At 40.9% G+C, this 23111-nt stretch overlaps 1 protein-coding gene across 1 annotated transcript in view; it reads right to left on the bottom strand.

Annotated features, from left to right (window-relative positions):
- Window positions 1–23111, bottom strand: part of LOC101734110 — a 37571-nt gene that overhangs the window by 4905 nt on the left and 9555 nt on the right. The window contains exons 4-5 of the mRNA XM_004918639.4: window positions 6704–9277; window positions 3288–3496 (exon numbers count right to left, since the gene is read on the bottom strand). Coding sequence (XP_004918696.1) covers window positions 3288–3496; window positions 6704–9277 — 2783 coding nt within the window. The remainder of the gene's footprint in view (window positions 1–3287; window positions 3497–6703; window positions 9278–23111) is intronic.

The raw sequence follows: 23111 nt of genomic DNA, 5'->3' as shown, positions 1-23111 counted from the left end.
AAAAGCAGAAAGAGGGACAAAAATATCTGAATCAAAAATATCAAAATTTTTTTGGTCATGCCCCCCCCCCCCCCCCCCCAAACAGGCCCATTTTACAAAACCACACCTGAAAAGCACACCAGAAGACAGGCACGGTAGCCCCAATCATTTTATGACATATTGTGGACCTAAGGATTTCATTATGCTCTGTGGCACCTGTATATCATGACTCATGACAGATATAGGTAGCCAGGGCCCCCTAAAAGCCAGGTGTTATATTTTGCATTGGTGCCAGAGCAGGGACCCCCAAAAACATTGCTAGCCAAGCCAGCCCAAGGCCCCCTAAAACATTGCTGGTCCTCCCCCAGTATCCCCATACTATGGGCCACTCACCACTGCAGCATCCTCCCCAACATCCTCCAGCTCCCCCCAGCATCCACCCAACATCCTCCAGCTCCCCCCAGCATCCACCCAACATCCTCCAGCTCCCTCCAGCTGAGTTGCGGTGCTAACGAAAGACGTGTGTGACGTCACGGGAGCAGAGAAAGTGGGACAAATCGGCGGCTATCCGGGACTGCGGGACAGGGTGACAAAATCAGGACTGGCCCGCGTAAAGCGGGACAGTTGGGAGGTATGTAAATATCTGGTATTAAGTGCAAAAGACCTGAAAACTTGCAAGTTTCTATAGAAGTCAATAGCAAAATCAAGCCATATTCTCAAACTCGATGTGAGTTTTTTATTTGAACGCGTTTTTCTTATTAATAAATAAACTCACATATGAAATGGTTGCTTATTTGATTTAGAAAAACAAACTCGAATTAACAAACTGTAAAATTGATAAATAAGCCCATTAGCATTGCCACCTTGTCAGCCAGGGCTGGGAGCGGGTCCATGATGTCAGGGGCGGAGCAATTATGTTAATGGGGCATGAAGTCAGATGGCTGTATTCAATGGTTTGAGAGTGGGCTAAAAAGGGAGGCGGTCCGGGGGAAAAGGACTACATTGCTGGTAGATTTGTAATACCAGCCCCGACCCTGGCTGGTATTTTGCTATGTAGATTCTGTAACTCAGATCCCAAAGGGAACACTCCTTTGCACATAACACACAAGAATGCTCCCTGGATCCACTGCTCCAACATACATCATACTCCTAGTCAGGCCAGGACTGGGATTTAAAATAGGCCCTGGCATTTCAAGTAAAAAGAGGCTCAAACTGCCCCAATAAATAGTGACTGTCTATGGCATTTTACAGCAGCCCCTCTGGCATTTGGCTGAATTCACAGATTGGTTTAAATGTTATTTTTTGACACATATTTTACACTTAAATTGAATGAAGCCTTTCCTTCCTGTGCAAGTCTCACTGTGCAGCTTCTAACCTGTTCAATAGCCTGTGCGGTTTTAACCCATAAAACACAAAGCTAGGGGAGAATTAAATAATTTAATCACAAAACCTTAAAGTGGAAAGCAAAGGGAAAAAGGGGAAAATAAATGCTAGTTTTTACTTTTATATTTTATAAAATATAAAAGTCACAATACAAAGCTTATTGGCAATTATTTCAATTTTTTTATTATATGGCTGCACCAAAGCCAGTGCAATTAGAATTACAATCTAATAATCAGCCCTGTAGCATCAGCTTCTTTCACAGATGAACCTCATTTTTTGCCTGATGATTTGTTATGGCTCTTAAGCTTAGCTTCTCAGCAGCTGCCCAGAGTGCACTGAGCATGTGCCATGTCACTGAACAAAATCCAAGATGGTGACACACTGTGCACATCTTTGAAGGCCTGGATCATTACTTTTATAGGCATTCTGAAACTTTAGGCTGCTGCAGTAACTTCAGTATATAAAATACGCCATTTCTACCCATATTTGTTTTTTACGCTTCATTTCTTCTTTGATCTATATCTGATATTTGTTATTACATTTCTGTTTTATGTATCCCAGTCTATCTATTTGTATGAGTTCATTACAATATAATGACTTCTAAGATGTGGATTATAAGTATGTGATATCTGAGGAGGACCAAAACCCTAGAAGAACTCCCTCAATGAAGAAGCATGGAAAATGTAAGTAATGTCAACATGCAGTTGGTTGTGGCAAACCAAACTATTTCTGTTAAAGGTAACAGAAAGTGATAGGGATACGGGAACTGAAAGAACAGAAAGTAGTCAAAAGGAAGCACACAAGTGAGAGAGGTGGGAAGATATGGGGAAAATGAAAAGGGCAATAAAAGAAAATGGAATATTATCCTGTTTGTTAATAATCAGATTAATGGCAGCTACTAGGAAAATGCCAGGAGTGCCCAGTCCAACCTTTGATAAATTAGCTTATATTTCATGTACTCTCTGTACATCAAATGGGTCACATTTGGCTGCATGATACAAGATAAAGAAGCACCATGTGCCAAGAATAACATACACAAAGAAAATATATAGAAACATACACTAAAGGGTACAATTACCCATGAAATATGGTAAAAACCCAATTCATGGTACTTCTTTATCTTGCACCATGGTTACCAAAAAAAACCCAAACGAATATCTTATTCATAACGAAAACATAAAATAATATATAACCACACTCACACCCCCATATACCAACAATCAGCGCACACTTTCATCTTACAGTTGGCCTCATGCACACACCGTCAAACCGCAGGGCCTTAGTCAGCAAGGAATATATGGGCATAAGTCATGGTTCTGGGGCACAGTTTATGAGAATATTACGAAAATATGTAATACACAACCCATTGCTTTATCAAAAAAGGATAAGCAACACCCTTAAGCCCAGGGCAGTGGCCTAGTGATACACTAAAAGGGATAATGGGACCAACATTGATATGTATGCAATGGCACAATGAAACACACACAGATACACAGATGCAGCGCCAGACATGGGGGGGTATCATGAACCACACATAAGTATAATAGTCACTTATCGTCAACAAGAAATTAAGCTGCACATTAAAGGGAAAATATATCCCCCTGTAGAAAAGTTGCATAAACACTAGCAGAACTTCCAGATGTATTTTTCTGAGACCTATGAAGCCATTATATTCTAATGAGCCATTATTCAAAATCCCTTTGCTTTCCAGAGTTTCTGTGCATCGCCACTTTAAGAAAGCTGTGTAATTAGTCTGTGCAGGGAACCCCAGCAGAAAAATCTTCAGAAGGGCCCAGCACACAAGCACTCCTATTTAGTACTGTGTCCACCATCTAACAACACACACAACAACATGTGTAGACAAACAGATAAAGCTCCATGCCCAAAAATGCTCTTGAATTCTACAATTTCTACGTTATACTTACTTTGCTTTGCCTCCATCTGGGGATGTTTTGTGGGGAATATAATTCCATGTCACTTGATCAACCGACCCAACGTTCTTTATTTGGAATGTTAGGCCTTGGCTGAGAGCTTTTTCCAATAAAACAAGAAGTTTTTTTCCTTCATGGTTATCTGGAAGATAAGCTTCAAATCGCCCCCCTTTATAGTTGCTTCCTGGGTGAGGGTGTCCAGCCTATCAAAGAGAAGCTTAACATAATCAGTCTGAGCCAAAGTACACATCCTCTGAATTCAGCTTTTTCCAGCAGTCTCCCTGTCATCTCCTTGGCAGGGCAGTATAGTAGGCGCCTAGCTTCTAATATGTGTATATTTGTATAATTTTTGCTTTATATAGATTTTTATATTTCCTCCTTATCATTTGGTAAGAGCTTCTGTTGTCTGAACTGCATGGTTTGGCTGCTAACTTATTCTTTTCACTCCTTAGAGCAGGGGTTGTCAGACTTTTTTGGTTCAATTCCCAATTGTTCAGGGCATTCTTAACTCATAACAAGGTAATACAGTCATGACCCAAATTGTTGGCACCCCAGAAATGTCTTACAGAAAAGTATTGCAGTAACACATGTTGTGCTATACACATGTTTATTCCCTTTGTGTGTATTGGAACAGAACAAAAAAAAGGGAGAAAAAAAATTGGACATAATGTCACACAAAACTCCAAAAATGGGCTGGACAAAATTATTGGCACCCTTTCAAAATTGTGGATAAATAAGATTGTTTCAAACATGTGATGCTCCTTTAAACTCACCTTTGGCAAGTAACAGGTGTGGGCAATATAAAAATCACACCTGAAAGCAGATAAAAAGGAGAGAAGTTCACTTAGTCCTTGCATTGTGTGTCTGTGTGTGCCACACTAAGCATGGACAACAGAAAGAGGAGAAGGGAACTGTCTGAGGACTTGAGAACCAAAATTGTGGAAAAATATCAACAATCCCAAGGTTACAAGTCCATCTCCAGAGATCTAGATTTGCCTTTGTCCACAGTGCGCAACATTATCAAGAAGTTTGCAACCCATGGCACTGTAGCTAATCTTCCTGGGCGTGGACGGAAGAGGAAAAATTGATGAAAGGTTGCAAAGCAGGATAGTCCGGATGGTGGATAAGCAGCCCCAAACAAGTTACAAAGAAATTCAAGCTGTCCTTCAGGCTCAGGGAGCATCAGTGTCCGCGCAAACTATCCGTCGACATTTAAATGAAATGAAACGCTATGGCAGGAGACCCAGGAGGACCCCACTGCTGACACAGAGACATAAAAAGACAAGACTACAGTTTGCCAAAATGTACTTAAGTAAGCCACAATCCTTCTGGCAAAACGTCTTGTGGACAGATGAGACCAAGATAGAGCTGTTCTCTAAAGCACATCATTCTACTGTTTACCGAAAACGGAATGAGGCCTACAAAGAAAAGAACACAGTACCTACAGTGAAATATGGTGGAGGTTCAATGATGTTTTGGGGTTGTTTTGCTCCCTCTGGCACTGGGTGCCTTGAATGTGTGCAAGGCATCATGAAATCTGAGGATTACCAAAGGATTTTGGGTCGCACTCTAGAGCCCAGTGTCAGAAAGCTAGGTTTGCATCCGAGATCTTGGGTCTTCCAGCAGGACAATGACCCCAAACATAAGTCAAAAAGCACCCAGAAATGGATGGCAACAAAGCGCTGGAGAGTTCTGAAGTGGCCAGCAATGAGTCCAGATCCAATAAGAGAGACCTGGAGCAGTTTGCAAAGGAGAAGTGGTCCAAAATTCCCAGTGAGAGGCGTAAGAAGCTTATTGATGGTTATAGGAAGCAACTGATTTCAGTTATTTTTCCAAAGGGTGTGCAACCAAATATTAAGTTAAGGGTGCCAATAATTTTGTCCAGTTTTGTGTGACATTATGTCCAATTTGCTTTTTTTCCTCCATTTTTTGTTCTGTTCCAATACACACAAAGGGAATAAACATGTGTATAGCAAAACATGTGTTACTGCAATACTTTTCTGTGAGAAATACTTGATTTTCTGGAAAAATTTCTGGGGTGCCAACAATTTGGGCCATGACTGTAGGAAAACACTGTATTAACGATTCACCAATAGTTCTAATAATATCTACAGGAGCAAAAACTGTTCAGCTCTAAGTTTTACCCTAGTTGGGCTTTCTGGGTATTAAAAATTTTAGAAAAACATTATTACCAGATCTCATCCAAAATGATCCTAAAGGTGGCGACACACGTGGCGATTTTCAATCGTTTCGATCCGCCACTAATGTTCAGGGCTGAAACAGCAGATATGGAGGTAGAAACAATAGGATTTCTACCTCCTTCTGCTGATTTAGCCCTGAAGGCAGATTTTACTCAGGCGCCTCCTATGGCGCCCGATAAAAATCTTTTAACCCGCCCGATCGGCGAGTCGACCGATATCAGCAGCCTCCTGCAATATCGGTCGCCTCGCCGACTTGCCATACAGGCACCGAATATCGTATGAAACAAGGTTTCGTACAATATTATCAGTGCGTGTATGGCCAGCTTAAGTCTTAGCCTTTCAGGCCAATAGATGCACAATTTGTTGTACTTATCAGAATGTGCCTTAACTCATCAGGTGCATCTGGCACTGACTTTTTGCACTTGCTTTTAACACCACACAAGTGCTTAGTCTTTACTAGGAATCCCCACATCTCAGAAGTAATGATCCCGTGGAAAAGGCTGCATATTCTGCTTAGTCAATACGTTTGAATGACTAAGTGACTGGAGTAAGTATGATATATATTCATCTCCTATGATCTTGGTCTAAGTCTGTTGGAGTTCATATTGGTAATACATTATAACAGAAGTCACTAAGGACTTCCATGACCACATAAAGGCACAAGGATAAAGCATAAGTCCTCTTTTACCGGTCATAGCATTAAGACAAAGGAAAGGCTAAATCACTGGTGGGTGCCAAATTTTAGGCACCTCCCAGTGAATGTAATCGCTTACCTGATACTCCTGGTTGGTGCTCCTGTCAGGAGAAAACTGCACTGGCCCCAGGTATATGTGAGTGAGGCCCCAGGTATATGTGTTCCTCTTCCTTCTGTCTTCTTTCTTCAGAATCCCAGGGCTGACGCATGCGCAGTTGAGCAAAACAACTGGCTTTTTTGTTAAAGTCGGGTTTTCACTCTACTGCACATGTGCAAAGATTTAAGAAGGAACACTTGCTCACCTACACCCAAGCCGGTGCAGTTTTCTCCTAACAGGAGCAATGGGGTTTCAGGTAAAGCGATTAAAGTCACTGGGGTGTGCCTAACATTTTGGCACCGCCCCCCCCAGTGATGTATTTGCTTTCGATCACTTGGCCCTTCGGAAGTAGGAGCTACAAGAGATAAATCTGAACCTGATATATACAGTTTATATGTAACTGTCACTATGTACTCACCCCTTGTATTCCATCAGGTATGTCATATATTATTTTCAAAGTAGGGTCTCTCTCATACCCTTGTAGGCTTAAGCTCATCTGAGTATAAACCATTGTGGCTTTCAGCCCAGACTCATCATGTAAAGGAACAGTCATAATGCAAATGGAGCATTTGTCCTTTGCTGGTGACACACAATTATTGCATTGGTAATGACCACAAGAAACGAGTGTCATGTTGTCATTACACAAATCACACACTTTTCCAATCTTTACTGACTTTTGTTCATTTGCAGGGACCCTTTTTTCTTCTTGTAATTTTAAATCTTCTTTACCAGCTTCCTTTTTACTTAAATCATGTCCTTCCATCCGTTGCTCCTCAGAATTCTGTTGTTTATGAATCACCTGTAAACTTCTGAAATCTTCAGATATTTCTTCCATTTTGTCTTCAATTGTTCTCCCTCTGTCCATCTGGAATTTACTTGGAAGAGAACTTTTTACCTTATAAGGGTCCGGTTCCTCAAAAAAACCACCAATGTTTGAACAATCTGGAAGTGTTCTTGTGTATGAAGGCATCTGAATATTTTCTTCAAGTGATTTCTGATTCATATAATATGGGACACTTCCACTGTCCACTAGGGATGTGTTCTTCTGACTCTCCAGCCCTCCTCTGGAAAGACTGGCTGAAAAACTGTAATTTGTTGTGAGTTGTTGTTGGCTTATTCCAAGGTTCGATTCATAATTCTGCTCAATACTTCCCAAGGAGACCATAGCTAAGGATGATGGGTTGAGGGTTGAGGGTTGGTTTCTGCTTTCTAAAAACAGATTGTAGGCTTCATTAACTTTTAGGTGTATCTCTTCTGGATAAGTAAGATGTACCACATCTTTGTCTGTGTTAATGCGAATTTTGTTGGAGCAGTGCTCGAATGCAGCATGCAAGTCTCCCAGTGCTTTGTCATCTGCCCCTTTCACCTTGAGCACTGAGTAGGTTAAACACTTATACACAATACTATTACTTTTCTTCTCATAGAATGACTGGATATTTCCTTTTACAGTAAACAAAGTGGATCTGCTATCTGCCTGTATTGTCAGGATAACAATATTGTTCTTTTCTTCTTCAGTTATTATAACTCCACTGCACATGCTGTCAATATCAGATTTGTAGGCGTCCCTCAGATATCTCCAGAGTCTACTATCCACATAGATTTCAGCTTTGGGAAGAGCTTGGGGTAAGTTGCCCTGTTTGTCAGAAGCACATTTCTCTTTGGAATACGTATGAGAGAAACTATTTGATCTACGAATTCCAGGTTTGGCTTCCACCAACTCTGAGGTAGAAGAGTCCACATCCACTAGGCTTGAGTACTGCAGCGGGACAGGTTTAACTGGGCCAGCTTTTTTGACATCCCTTGTGTCTTTTGTTTTCAGTGAAAGGGCAATGTCCAACTGCTTTACATTTCTTTCTCTAGAGTTTTTCTCTGTGTGCAAAAGACTTTGGTTCTCTCTAAACCCATAACGTCCATTTTTGTAGCTCTTTAGCAAGTCAACATTAAAACCTGGTCTTTGATATTTAGCTTTTTCTTGTTCCTGCAGCAGCATTTTCTTGTTTATAGACGGGTCCTTAGAGAGATTATAGGGGTAACTACTTAATGACAAAGCAGTCTGGCTTCTAGGCTGGCTAGATATTGCTTCTAGTCTGTCTTCTGATTCAGGCATATTGTATTTATTTGATAGGGTTTTCAACTCATCTTTCTTTTGTTGACTCTTGTTGACATCCATTTCAAGGTCAGGTAAAGACTTATAAATATAATGTCTGATAACATGGTTTTTGGCATGGGCAACATCACTCCCGTCTCCAATAAAATAGATGTTTTTCTCATCGTCTTGGCAAAAAACTCCAGGCCATTGTGAGTGGATGTCTCGGTAAAATTCCCTCATAGAATCCTTATCAAGCGGTAACAATATTTTGCCAATCTGCTCTTTGCGAAGCTTAAATTCTAAGTCTTGGTAGAGACTCAAAAGCTCATACCGAGCATTAAATAAATGACCCGTTTTCTTGTCATCCTCATTTACACTCTGGAGGTATAAAGAGGTGATGCCATCAGAGCTTGTATCCACCACCTGAATGTTGTGCTTTCTTAATATCTGATTATATTCCTCACTAAGCAATCTTTGTATGTACTTGTAGATATCAGTGTCCCACACCAAAGGTTCCTCTGTTTGTTCAGGTACAGCCCTAGCATATATTTTCTGTTCCTCTTCAAAATAAGAGTTTTCACAATATTTTTCAGTTTTATTTTGCGACATTGCCCTGAGCTCTTGAGGTGTCGAGAAGGTGATTTTCCTTTGGTCACTCTTAGCTTTACTTTGAATTTGCTTTGGATCTCTCTCTGCATTTACAACCCCAGTGCCGAGTAGGGTTAAGATTTCCTGGCTTAGGGATTGAACCTTTGTGTAGGCTCCACTTACTATACATGTGTTCCGGTTATTGTCAAATCTGTAGTGGAGATCTGCATGGGATGTGCTCAGAGTTCTTATAATGTTTTTACAGCGTTCTGGAAGTTGTTTGTAGTTGATGGTCAGTGATAAATTCTCAAATATCTGGAAAAGAAAAGGTTGGTATAAGCACATACACAGATTTCTGTATTTCAATTAAAGGCCAAGTCAACCCCAAAAAGAATTTTTCGTCTAATAAAAGAAACATAATTCCAAGCAAATTTCCAATGTGATTATATTGAAAATGTTTAGTTCTTTAAAAGGTACAGGTATGGGATCCCTTATCTGGAAACCCGTTATCCAGAAAACTCCAAATTACGGAAAGCCTGTCTCCCATAGACTCCATTTTAATCAAATTCAGAATTTTAAAACTGATTTCCTTTTTCGCTGTAAAAATAAAACAGTACCTGTACTTGATCCCAACTAAGATATAATTACCCCTTATTGGGGGCAGAACAGTCCTATTGGGTTTATTTAATGGTTAAATGATTCCCTTTTCTCTGTAATAATAAAACAGTACCTGTACTTGATCCCAACTAAGATATAATTACCCCTTATTGGGGGCAGAACAGCCCTATTGGGTTTATTTAATGGTTAAATGATTTCCTTTTCTCTGTAATAATAAAACAGTACCTGTACTTGATCCCAACTAAGATATAATTACCCCTTATTGGGGGCAGAACAGCCCTATTAGGTTTATTTAATGGTTAAATGATTCCCTTTTCTCTGTAATAATAAAACAGTACCTGTACTTGATCCCAACTAAGATATAATTACCCCTTATTGGGGGCAGAACAGCCCTATTGGGTTTATTTAATGTTTAAATGATTCCCTTTTCTCTGTAATAATAAAGCAGTACCTGTACTTGATCCCAACTAAGATATAATTACCCCTTATTGGGGGCAGAACAGCCCTATTGGGTTTATTTAATGGTTAAATGATTCCCTTTTCTCTGTAATAATAAAACAGTACCTGTACTTGATCCCAACTAAGATATAAATAATCCTTATTGGACGCAAAACAATCCTATTGTGTTTAATTAATGTTTTATTGATTTTTTTAGTAGACTTAAGGTATGGAGTTCCAAATTACGGAAAGACCCCTTATCTGGAATACCCTTGGTCCCGAGCATTCTGGATAACGGGTCCTATACCTGTATTTGTAAATGTAACTGCTATTGAAATATTTGCTAAACTCCTTGTTGTTTTAAACAATGTTGCAAAGGTCACCCTCCTCCAGCAAGGCAGGTCTGTCAATCTGCTGGCTTGTGTCTCAAATGCGAGAGGCACCAGGGCAAACACTTCAAATAGGAGTTTTCTATACAAAAGTAAAAAACCATTGCAAATTTGTAATGAATACAAGCTGCTTAGAATTATATTTTCTTTTATTAGGCAACAAAATATATTTTTGTTTTACTTGTCCTTTAAAGGACAAGGAAAGCCTGGTTCACAGGGGGCGCCAGTCACTTTTAGGAAGGGCATGCACCAGCCAAAGCAAAACAAGTAGATATGCGCAGCAGAGTATCTTGGGAGGCTTAAATTCGAATTTGTGAATTTTAAAGGACATATAAACCCCACACACAAAAATGTAATCAGTGAACAGCCTCTTTAAAATCTTTCAATACCTGCCAAACTGGTTGTCCAGAGGTTAATAGTAAGGCTGCAACATCTCCTTAATCAATTAGATGTCCTTCTCCTCCGGTAACCCACTCGGCCCCCTCCCTCAGGACTTCTCAGTAATCTCAGTTGTTCCAAACTCAGATTACTAAACACGCCCTCCAGTCTAGCAGCCAGTAAAGAGATGGCATTGCTGGTTCCCATAGAAACTCAGCTCTAGCTGTCTGCTTCAAGCTTTTTCTCCTAACTTTCTCTCCTGAGCTCAGCTCAAACAAAGCAGAACTTTTATCAAAGACAGTTCTGCCTGTGTAAGCCTGTATTCTTGATGAAATGTATGCTGAATAAGGGTCTGTGTGTGTGTATGCTGTTTGCAGATTTAAATGTATCTGATTATGTATCAGAGGACAAATGGCCACCGGGTGAAAGCTGTTATTTACCTTAGGAAAATGTGACTGTGCTAGCAAACGGAGAGGATATACGCAGTACAAATTATGCATTTAGGCTTTACATGTCCTTTAAAGGTTTTTTTAAGTTTGAATACACTCAAAATATTACCAAATTCTAATGTTTGCTTATTTATTAAAACAAACCTAATCTATAAACCTGATTGAAAAAAAAATTCTACCCATCATTTTCAATGGATCTCTCAAAAAAAAATTGGAAAAATGTGAAAAACTTGAATTGAACAAATCACACAAATTTTCCTTAAGATGGCCCCTATTCACTTCTACATTAACTCCCAAGCTTTTAGATGCCAAAGTTTTACATTCAAGTTTTTTTATATATATATATTTGTATCATAGTTTTAATAAATATTGAACATTTGAGTTTTGGAAACCCTATTAGTATATGTTTATATTTATATCTAAGTATTAGTTATTATCTGATAACCCATATTCTGGATATTGGATATTCTGCTACACACAGATGATGCAGAGCAAAATCAAAAATCCATTTAGTTTTTTTTTTGAGGGAACTGGTTACCTAGGAAACCCCATTCATAATACGAAACATCAAGGTGCCATAACAGGAAGATGCTGTTGTAAGATTCTGTGCATGGATAATTTGCTTGTTATCCCACAATGCTTTATTCAAGACAGAAATCAGAATTAAATACCGGTCCTTGCCTCTGAAATAGACAGCAGTAGATCCTCCAACAATCCTTATTATTTAGTACACACTGGGGGTCATTTATAAACACTATGCAAATTTGCTCCTGGATAGTAACCCATAGCAACCAAACAGTGATAAGATTTTTTTTTATACCAGCTGCAAGTAGAATAATGAAAGCAATAATGTGATTGGTTGCCATGGGTTACTGCCCAGGTGCAAATTTGCAGTGTATAAATGAGCCCCAGAGAGCCCCAACATAATAGACAGTGGCTGTCATTAGAGATGTAGCGAACCTAAAAAAAAAATGTTCGCGAACCCGTTCGCGAACTTTCGCCGAAAAGTGCGAACGTTCGCGAACTTTGCGAACCCCATAGACTTCAATGGGAAGGCGAACTTTAAAACCTAGAAAAGCCATTTCTGGCCAGAAAACTGATTTTAAAGTTGTTTAAAGGGTGCCACGACCTGGACAGTGGCATGCAGGAGGGGCATCAAGGGCAAAAATTTCTCTGAAAAATACGTTGTTGACACAGCATTGCGTTTTGTGCTGTTAAGGGCAGAAAACACACTACATTCCTAAACTTATGTAATAAACTGCTTTAAAAAGTCCGGCATCTACATTCCAATCAAGTCGTGTAAAGGTTACGGCCGGTTCACACGCAAAGACAAAACGCTGCGTTTACTGCAACGAAAAAAAACGCAAAAAGCTTTAATGATACTGTCAAGTGTGCGAATATTAGTTTTTACTAGTTGCTTGTCACCTCCAGGACGTTCGTCCCGTCGGTGGGAATATTTCTGTAGTGGTGTGTTTAGCAGTCACCGTGCTTGTGCACACGTGCATGGTCAGGCAGAGGTAATTCAATGTACAGTAACGTGAACCAAAAAACACTGATTCTGCAGTGTGGGCCCAGGTTTGTCCTACCTTTTCGATCACCTGTGGTGACCATAAAAGATACGATTTTGCCGCTGTTGCAGAACCCTGAAAAATCAGGAATGTGTACATTCCTAAAAAATTATGGTTTTTTTGTTGCAGCCACTGAAGCACAGAGGACAGAAAAAATATGTTAGATAGATGGTATCATAACCAATCCTGAGGCAGAACCTTTAAAAAATCGAAGATAGCGTACCAAGCACAGAAGACAGAAAAAATATCTTAGATAGATGGTATCATAACCATGCCCCAGGCAAACCCTTTCAAAGAACTAAGATAGGGTGACAACAAGCACAGAAGACATTAAAAACATCAAAGCTAGATGGTATAATAACCATGCCCCAGCCAAACCCTTTCAAAGAACTCAGATAGGGTGACAAGCACAGAAGAGTAGAAGAGAGAAAAATTCAGGATTTACCTGTCCAAAAAGTTTGGCTTACAATTAAGCCAGTAGGATTTGCACCCTAGTTTGTACGGTGGTGGAGGAAGTGGTACGTGGGGTGCCCATAGCAGAGGAGGATGAGGATGTTGTGGCAAAGTTAGAAACAGTAGAGGATGGGGTGTGCTGTGTAAGCCAGTCAACTACCTCTTCAGCATTTTGGGAGTTCAGGGTAAGTGCCTTCGGAAAACTGGGCAATTTCCTAGGGCCACAGGATATCATAGCAGCACGGCCCCTAGTGCCTCTGTGTGGCGGCCTGCCTTTGCCTGGCATTTTTTTTATTTTTACAAAACAACAACAACTTGGGTGATGTTTCTGGACACGGAATTATTATTGTTATTTAGACAGATTGTGAAAAAGCTCACACAGCTAGGTGGCACTTGGTTGCAGACACCGGGCAACAAGGCCTGCAAGGGCAAGGTATACAGTAGTGGATACGGAATATATTATTGCTGGTGGAAAACCGTCACTCAGGTTGTGTTTCTGGACACGGAATTATTATTGTTATTTAGACAGATTGTGAAAAAGCTCACACAGCTAGGTGGCACTTGGTTGCAGACACCGGGCAACAAGGCCTGCAAGGGCAACGTATACAGTAGTGGATACGGAATATATTATTGCTGGTGGAAAACCGTCACTCAGGTTGTGTTTCTGGACACGGAATTATTATTGTTATTTAGACAGATTGTGAAAAAGCTCACACAGCTAGGTGGCACTTGGTTGCAGACACCGGGCAACAAGGCCTGCAAGGGCAACGTATACAGTAGTGGATACGGAATATATTATTGCTGGTGGAAAACCGTCACTCAGGTTGTGTTTCTGGACACGGAATTATTATTGTTATTTAGACAGATTGTGAAAAAGCTCACACAGCTAGGTGGCACTTGGTTGCAGACACCGGGCAACAAGGCCTGCAAGGGCAACGTATACAGTAGTGGATACGGAATATATTATTGCTGGTGGAAAACCGTCACTCAGGTTGTGTTTCTGGACACGGAATTATTAACAAATAACAAACAAACAACAATTAACAAATTGTTATTTAGACAAAATATAGAGAGCAGTAGAAAGTAGATTACTAGCCAGAAAACCTACTTAAACTCTCCATCAAATCAATACACAGCTCTCTCCACAGACAAATACAGAGCAGTAGAAAGTAGATTACTAGCCAGAAAACCTACTCTCCATCAAATCAATACACAGCTCCTCAGTCCTCTCCCCACACAAATACAGAGCAGTAGAAAGTAGATTACTAGCCAGAAAAACTACTTGAACTCTCCCTCAAATGAATACACAGCTCCTCTACCCACACAAATACAGAGCAGTAGTAGATTACTAGCCAGAAAACCTACTTAAACTATCCCTCAAATCAATCACAGCTCTCTCCCTACACTATCTCTTCAAGCACACACAGGCAGAATGTAAAATGGCTGCTGGGCTTCGGTTTATATATGGAAGGGAGTGGTCCAAGGGGGGGGGGGGTGGCCCAGGAGGGAGAGCTGCCTGATTGGCTGCCATGTATCTGCTGGTTTGGGGTGAGAGGTCAAAATTTCGCGCCAGCTAAGGCGAACCCAAATGGCGAACATACGCCGAAAGTTCGCGAAGTTCCGCGTTCGCAAACACCCGATGTTCGCGCGAATTAGTTCGCCGGCGAACAGTTCGCTACATCCCTAGCTCATGCATATGTACCAATATTCAGAGGAGGTAGGGAGTGGACCCTGAATTTTATATTTTCACTGGGTCATGCAGTTATGCCCTACATATACACATGCAGTTATGCCCTACATATACACATGCAGTTATGCCCTACATATACACATAGTTACATAGTTACATAGTTACATAGTTACATAGGGTTGAAAAAAGACCTGTGTCCATCAAGTTCAACCCATCCAAGTAAACCCAGCACACCTAACCCACACCTACCAATCTATACTCACATACATAAACTATAAATACAACCACTAGTACTAACTGTAGATATTAGTATCACAATAGCCTTGGATATTCTGATTGATCAAGAACTCATCCAGGCCCCTCTTAAAGGCATTAACAGAATCTGCCATTACCACATCACTAGGAAGGGCATTCCATAACCTCACTGCCCTCACCGTGAAAAACCCCCTACGCTGCTTCAAATGGAAGCTCCGTTCCTCTAATCTAAAGGGGTGACCTCTGGTGCGTTGATTGTTTTTATGGGAAAAAAGAACATCCCCCAACTGCCTATAATCCCCTCTAATGTACTTGTACAGAGTAATCATGTCCCCTCGCAAGCGCCTCTTTTCCAGAGAAAACAACCCCAACCTCGACAGTCTAACCTCATAGTTTAAATCTTCCATCCCCTTAACCAGTTTAGTTGCACGTCTCTGCACTCTCTCCAGCTCATTAATATCCTTCTTAAGGACTGGAGCCCAAAACTGCACTGCATACTCAAGGTGAGGCCTTACCAGGGACCTATAAAGGGGCAAAATTATGTTCTCATCCCTTGAGTCAATGCCCTTTTTTATACAAGACAGCACTTTATTTGCTTTAGTAGCCACAGAATGACACTGCCTGGAATTAGACAACTTGTTATCAACAAAAACCCCTAGATCCTTCTCCATTAAGGAAACCCCCAACACACTACCATTCAGTAGATAGTTTGCGTTTATATTATTTCTACCAAAGTGCATAACTTTGCACTTATCAACATTGAACCTCATTTTCCAGTTTGCTGCCCAGTTATCTAATTTTGTCAAATCGCTCTGCAAAGCGGCAGCATCCTGCATGGAACTTATAGTTTTGCACAATTTAGTGTCATCAGCAAAAATAGAAACAATACTGTCTATGCCCACCTCCAGGTCATTAATAAACAAGTTAAACAGCAAAGGCCCAAGGACTGACCCCTGCGGTACTCCACTAACCACACTGGTCCAATTAGAAAATGTTCCATTTACAACCACTCTTTGTACTCTATCCTTCAGCCAGTTCTCTATCCAATTACAAATATTATGTTCTAGGCCAATATTCCTTAATTTGATCATTAACCTTCTGTGAGGTACTGTATCAAACGCTTTAGCAAAGTCCAAGTAGATGACATCAACTGCCATTCCAGCATCAAGGTTCCTACTCACCTCCTCATAAAAGGCAACTAAATTAGTCTGGCAAGATCTGTTACGCATAAAACCATGCTGGCACAAACTAATAGTATTGTGAACTGCAATGTATTCAAGTACCCTATCCCTTATTACCCCTTCCAAAAGTTTTCCTACTACTGATGTCAGACTAACAGGCCTATAGTTTTCAGGCTGAGAACGGGATCCCTTTTTAAATAACGGCACCACATTAGCAATCCGCCAGTCTCTTGGCACCATGCCAGACCTCAATGAATCCTGAAAAATTAAGTGAAGAGGTTTGGCAATCACAGCGCTCAGCTCATTTAATACCCTGGGATGAATCCCATCCGGCCCTGGACCTTTGTTTACCTTTACATGTTCAAGTCTCTTTTGAATTTCCTCCCGAGTGACCCATGCGTCAGTAGCTAAATTACTAGAACTGGGCATATTACAAGGGAAGCCTTCATTATCTGGCTCCTCAGATGTATAGACAGATGAAAAATAAGAGTTCAAAATTTCAGCTTTTTCCCCGTTTTCATCAACCAACGTACCCCCCCGTGATAATAAAGTTCCCACCCCTTCTTGCTTCATTTTTTTACTATTCACATAATTAAAAAATAATTTTGGATTCTTTTTACTCCTAGCAGCAATATCCCTTTCCATCTCTATTTTAGCTTGCCTGATAGCTTTTTTGCATGCTTTATTTGCTTCCTTGTACCTGATGAAAGTTTCTGCTGTCCCAGCTAACTTGAATGCCCTAAAAGCACGTTTTTTCTTACCAACCTCGACAATAACACTTTTATTCAGCCATAAAGGTTTTGCTTTGCGATGCCTCTCCTTGCTTACTAGGGGGATATACTGTTGCGTATACCTACAAAGCAATGTTTTAAAGATGTTCCATTTTCCTTCTGTGTCTAACCCCATGAAAAGCCTTTCCCAGTTGACACATTGCAGAGATGCCCTTATACTGGCAAAGTCTGCACGTCTAAAATTGAGCGTTTTAGTTACTCCCTTATAGCGCTGTCTCTGCAGCATTATCTCAAAGGAGACCATGTTGTGATCACTGTTCCCCAAATGCTCACCCACACAAATGTTAGAGATAAGTTCATTATTATTAGAAATCACCAGGTCCAAAATAGCGTCATTCCTAGTGGGTTCTTGAACTGCCTGAAATAAAAAGCTGTCATTTAGCATATTTACAAACCTACTAGCTTTTTCTGACTTAGCCACCCCATTACTCCAGTCAATGTCCGGATAATTAAAGTCCCCCATAACAACAACTTGACCCAGTTTTGAAGCCTCCTCCATTTGCAACAATAGCTGGGCCTCATCCCCCTCATCTATACGGGGTGGTTTATAACATACACCAATGATCATTTTCTTTGTGACCTTCAGCCCTACTGAAATTTCTACCCAAAGAGATTCGACGTTTTCATTGGTAATGTCTTTATTACATGGCTTTAAGTCTGACTTTACGTAAAGACAAACCCCTCCACCCTTTTTAATCTCTCTGTCCCTCCTAAAAAGTGTATACCCATTTAAATTCACAGCCCAGTCGCATTTATCATCCCACCAGGTCTCAGTGATACCTATTAAATCATAATTTTCAATACATGCAATAGCTTGCAGCTCCCCTAATTTACCCGACAAGCTACGCGCATTAGCCAGCATGCAGCGGAGATTATTACTTCTCCCTCTGATGTTTACATTAGCTAAGGGAGAATTAGAGCTAAGGCAATTATGAGACTGCTTTCCTTGTAACGGAAGCTCCTTATCTGATAAACTATATGCCCCCCTCACTCCTCCCCCACAACCCTTTGCTAGTCCCCCTACCCCGTCTACACTAATTTTCCCATGGAATTCTAGCTCACCCACCCCCCCCTTGTCTAGTTTAAACACTCCTCCAACCTCTTAACCATTCTCTCCCCTAGCACAGCAGACCCCCTTCCATTGAGGTGCAATCCGTCAGGGCTGTATAGATTGTACCCCAAGGAAAAGTCAGCCCAGTGCTCTAGGAACCCAAACCCTTCCTTCCTACACCAAGACTTTAGCCACGCATTTAGCTCCCTAAGCTCCCGCTGTCTCCCTAAACTTGCACGCGGCACCGGCAAAATTTCCGAAAAAATGACATTGGAGGACCTTTGCCTAATCTTAGAGCCTAGATCCCTGAACTCACTCTTTAAAGTCCCCCACCTACCGTTCATTTTGTCGTTAGTACCGATATGTACCAAGACAGCCGGGTCTTGCCCAGCCCCTCCCAATAATGTGTCAACCCGATCAACCACATGCCGAACCCTGGCACCAGGAAGACAGCAAACTGTCCGGTTGAAGCGATCCGCTTGACAGATTACCCTGTCCACTTTCCTAATGATCGAATCCCCTATAACCACCATCTGTTTAGGCCTAGCTCTGCTCTCCTCCCCACCACTACTAGTGAAACTGGTCTCCCGGCTGTTAGAGAGATCAGCCTCACCTAGAACCGCCAATCCAGAGTTCACACTCCCATCTTCTTCACACAATCTGGCAAATCTGTTGGGATGCGCAAACCCTGGAGCAGCCTCCCTTTTCCTTTTCCCCACACTAGATTTTCTAACTGTCACCCAGCTTACTGCCCTATCATCCTTTTGCTGCTCCCCTCCCCCCCTACTATCTGACCCCACTAGTTCTTGTTCAGTTAACAAGAGACCCCTCTCAAGATTGTTGATTGAACGCAGTGTTGCGACGTGTTCCTCTAGGACTCTAACGCGAGCCTCTAAAGTGGCAATTCGCTCACATCCACAACAGAGGTATGCACTTTGGAACTGTTGTTCCACAACTGCATACATGTGGCAGGCTGTGCACTGTGTCAGACCTTCAATGTTGCTACCACTCATTCTCCCAGTTACAAGAACAGTTAAACAAAAATAGGTGTAAGGACTTGTAGTAAATACCTTGTTTTACCTTATTTTTAACTCCCTTAGTGTTTAACTCCTGAGTTTATAACTCCACTTACAGAGTCCCACTTAAAGAGCAATCACTTACAGAGCACCTACCACCAGAGCAAGCTCCACTGGAGTGCCTGTGGTTCTATTTATGCAGTCTGTAAAGGTGAACTAATCAAACCCCACCCTCCTCAAGTTGAGGGTAATTACAAGGGAATGTAACCTGCTGTAAGCCTATGGATCCCACAAACTTTGTAAATTAGCTCCAAAAACAACAATTACTTATGAAAAAAATAAATAAAACCCAACAGTAAAAAAACACAATGGTTTTGATAAAGTTAGTAAAGAATACTTATCCCTTTTTAGTTGAAATGAAAGCAAGTTGATTCAACCAGCCACCAGCCTGTTAGTAAGCTGCAGTTATGCCCTACATATACACATGCAGTTATGCCCTACATATAACTAGTATTTCAATTAATGGTCACAACTGCTGCTTGAAAAAAAGGCCATAGTTTTTGGTTACATCTGTGCCATAGTGGAAGTCAATTTATTTTGCCATAATCAGAAATCGAAATAATTTAAAATTCAGCCAGTTAGATTTGGGCCATACTGCACATGTATATGTGCATAAAAAACACCTTGGGCAGGGTCAGATTCCAAAAACAATCCTGCCATCAGCCTGACTAATGCTAACTGGTGAAGTCACAGGAGTGGGGCTATGACATTGCAATCATTGACTGGCCCGATCACCCTGTCAGTCTCTGCGATTCCTGCCCAGTTTTCCAAATTAGAAAAGCTGGGCAGGAATTGCGGAGATTGCAGTTTTGACCCAGACAGCCCTTCCAAAAACCTGGCTAGCCTTGTCAAAACCAGACAGATGGCAACCCTATTGGTACTAGGTACCATTGAGCAGAGTATCCACAATATAGTGTTACATATGCATTTATATATGGTATATATTTTAGGGTATTATTCACCTGAATACCCAGGCAGTGGTTTGAATAAACATTTTTCAACATGTGAAACAAATAGTGTGATCTATATGATTAAATGCCCCTACGGCAAAGGTGTACGTCAAACCTGAATTTTTGTTTAGTTAGAAATACAGTAAAATAACAAAATCCTTCCAAATCCAGTATTCCAGTTCAGTTACCTCTCTCAGGCAGGCTATCACTCCTGTGTTCCTGTTGTAGCACTAATTACACATAGACATCCTATAGGATAATGAAGGACACCTGACACTGCAGGGCTTTGCTGCAAATTAGTGTTTATTGGTGTGTTCCACTACATGTTCTGGGCAAAGCCCTTTTTAAAGTGAACAACATAAGGGCATAGGATATAAGACAGCAGCTCAGGAGCTGATGGTTACAATAAGCATAAAATGATAAAAGTAGCAGAGGAGGTGCAAAAAAACTCCAAGGGACACCCTACTAGAAAACACAAAAATATGCAGAGAATCCACACCGCGACCCATTTTTGTGAGCAAAATGTGAAGTTAGTAAGAAACTTAGTTAGTAAGAAATTTTGGTTAAGCAGTACTGGCCAATAATGCAGGGGGATAAGAAGTATGGTAATTACTATAGAGAACCCCCCATGTTTAGCTATAAACGGGGCAGTACACTAAAGGATAGCCTAAGTGAATATAGACAGAAAGTAGTTATTCCCGGGTACTCCAAAGTGGGGCACAGCACCATGTCTTAATTGCGTATGCTGCTCTGGGGTAATTAAGGGTAATAAATGTAACCATCCAACAAAAGGTTAGGCTGATGCCACACGTGGCGTTTTTCCGCTGCGTATTTTCTAATTCTCTCGGCGGCTGAAAAACGCCCGATATCATCATCCATAGAAATATCTTGAAAAGACTTGAAGCAAACCACACAATGCGGAAATACGCTAGAAAACGCCTTAGCACGGATTTTTCAAGCGTAGGCCGAAATACGCCAGTATTTGCAAAGCAAGCTATTCCTATGTATACGCAAAGGCAGCTGCCAGACCTAGCGGAAATACGCAGCATTTTTTGCTATTTCGCACTATTAGCACCATGGAAACGGGATTTGCTTACGTCACCAGTACTATGCTGAAAAACGCCATAGTCAGGGGCTGTGTGGCTTGTGCAGCGTTTTTAGGTTGAGAAAAAATGCAGCAGAAAAACGCCACGTGTGGCATCAGCCTTACCCTATAAAGTTAAAACATTTTTCAACATGTGAAACAAATAATGTGATCTATATGATTAAATGCCCCTGTGGCAAAGGTATGTTGGCCAAATTAATAGACCTGTCAAGACCAGGATAAAAGAACATAAGGGGGACATTAGAAATTTTAAAGAAGATTCCGCTAGTGTTCATTCGAACGCTCCGAGCATATTTTCGCCGATTTTTTCGTGCTTGCACGACTTTTTTGTACGCTTGCACAAAAAATTCGGAAAGGTTCTGCTGCTGTTTACAATCGTTAGGTACAAAAATTTTGTGACTTTCGGATCGCCAATACGATATTATCGTGACTAATACGATTTTTTCGTAAGCATTTTCGTGATATTTGCGATCTTCAGAAATTATCGTATCCAATCCGAATTTTTCCCATTCGGGATTCGAACTCTTGTTTTAATGAATCAGCCCCATAGGGTTGAAAAAAGACTAGAGTCCATCAAGTTCAACCCTTCCAAGTAAACCCAGCACACACAACCTATACTTACCAATCTATACTGTCACATACATAAACTATATACACAACCACTAATACTAACTGTAGATTTTAGTATCACAATAGCCTTGGATACTATGCTTGTTCAAGAACTCATCCAGGACCAGGTAATTGTATTGTGCTTGTGCCTGGTATATGTATTTCTTTTAAAGCTACACTTTGCTGGAAGACCAACTGCTTGGTAGTTCCTGGGCCATGTATAAAAAATAATTTGGACTTTAAAAAGTTTTTTTGGGGTTAGGCTCCTAACTGAGTGCCCTGGAGCAGTAACCCCTCCCTAGGACTGATTGGAACCAATGTTGCTAAGGGGGAGGTTGGACTTGGGTCTTGGAACCATTTAAATGTTATTTGTTTAGATGTTATGTTGTTCACTTGAAAAAGGGCTTTGCCCAGAACAGTGGAACACACTAATAAACACTAATTTGCAGCAAAGCCCTGCATTGTCAGGTGTCCTCCATTATCCTATATGATGTCTACAGTAAAATAACAAACTGTACCTCTGCAAACACAGTAAAAGATCATCCCCTAATAGCAGGATAATTAAATTTCCCTTTTGCACTAATCAAAGGCAGCTGTTTCAGTCTGATAATGAAATCCTTCTTTGCTCTCTGTTGCGGCACAGAAGCCAGAGAATCCCCTGTTTCCTGTAAGTGTGCAGCACAGATCACTTGCTTATCTCCCTCCTCTTCTCTACTTTTACTAGATTCTGTTTTCCTAGCAGATTAGAGGAACTATATGAAAAAACACTCTAGGTTCCCACGTGCATTTCAGCAATTAAACAAAGAGCAGGATGCCAGAAATCTCCCAGTGTGCCATCGCTAGGGTTGCCACCTCGCCCCTTTAATACCGCCCACAACTGCATGGCTTGTTAGCAATTTAGATTCATGCTGCATAACTGCACAAAAATAAGTTCACAGCAGGCTGCTCTGCTCCAGGCCCTTTCAATATTTTTTTTAAGGAGACATATTGGAAAAATAAAAAAAACTCTAATATTGTAGGCAATTATGAATAATATATGGTGCTAGTTTTCCTTTGGACTAAAAATTCATACTTTCTGTAAAAATGGCCCCTTTGTTGGAGCTTCCTATATATTTGCTATGGTCCCTGTCCGTGTTGCAAATGAGGAA

Source organism: Xenopus tropicalis, chromosome 10, assembly GCF_000004195.4.
Source record: "Xenopus tropicalis strain Nigerian chromosome 10, UCB_Xtro_10.0, whole genome shotgun sequence".
NCBI lineage: Eukaryota > Metazoa > Chordata > Amphibia > Anura > Pipidae > Xenopus > Xenopus tropicalis.
The sequence above is the reverse complement of the archived record's forward strand: the minus strand, read 5'-3'. Positions and strand labels throughout refer to the sequence as shown.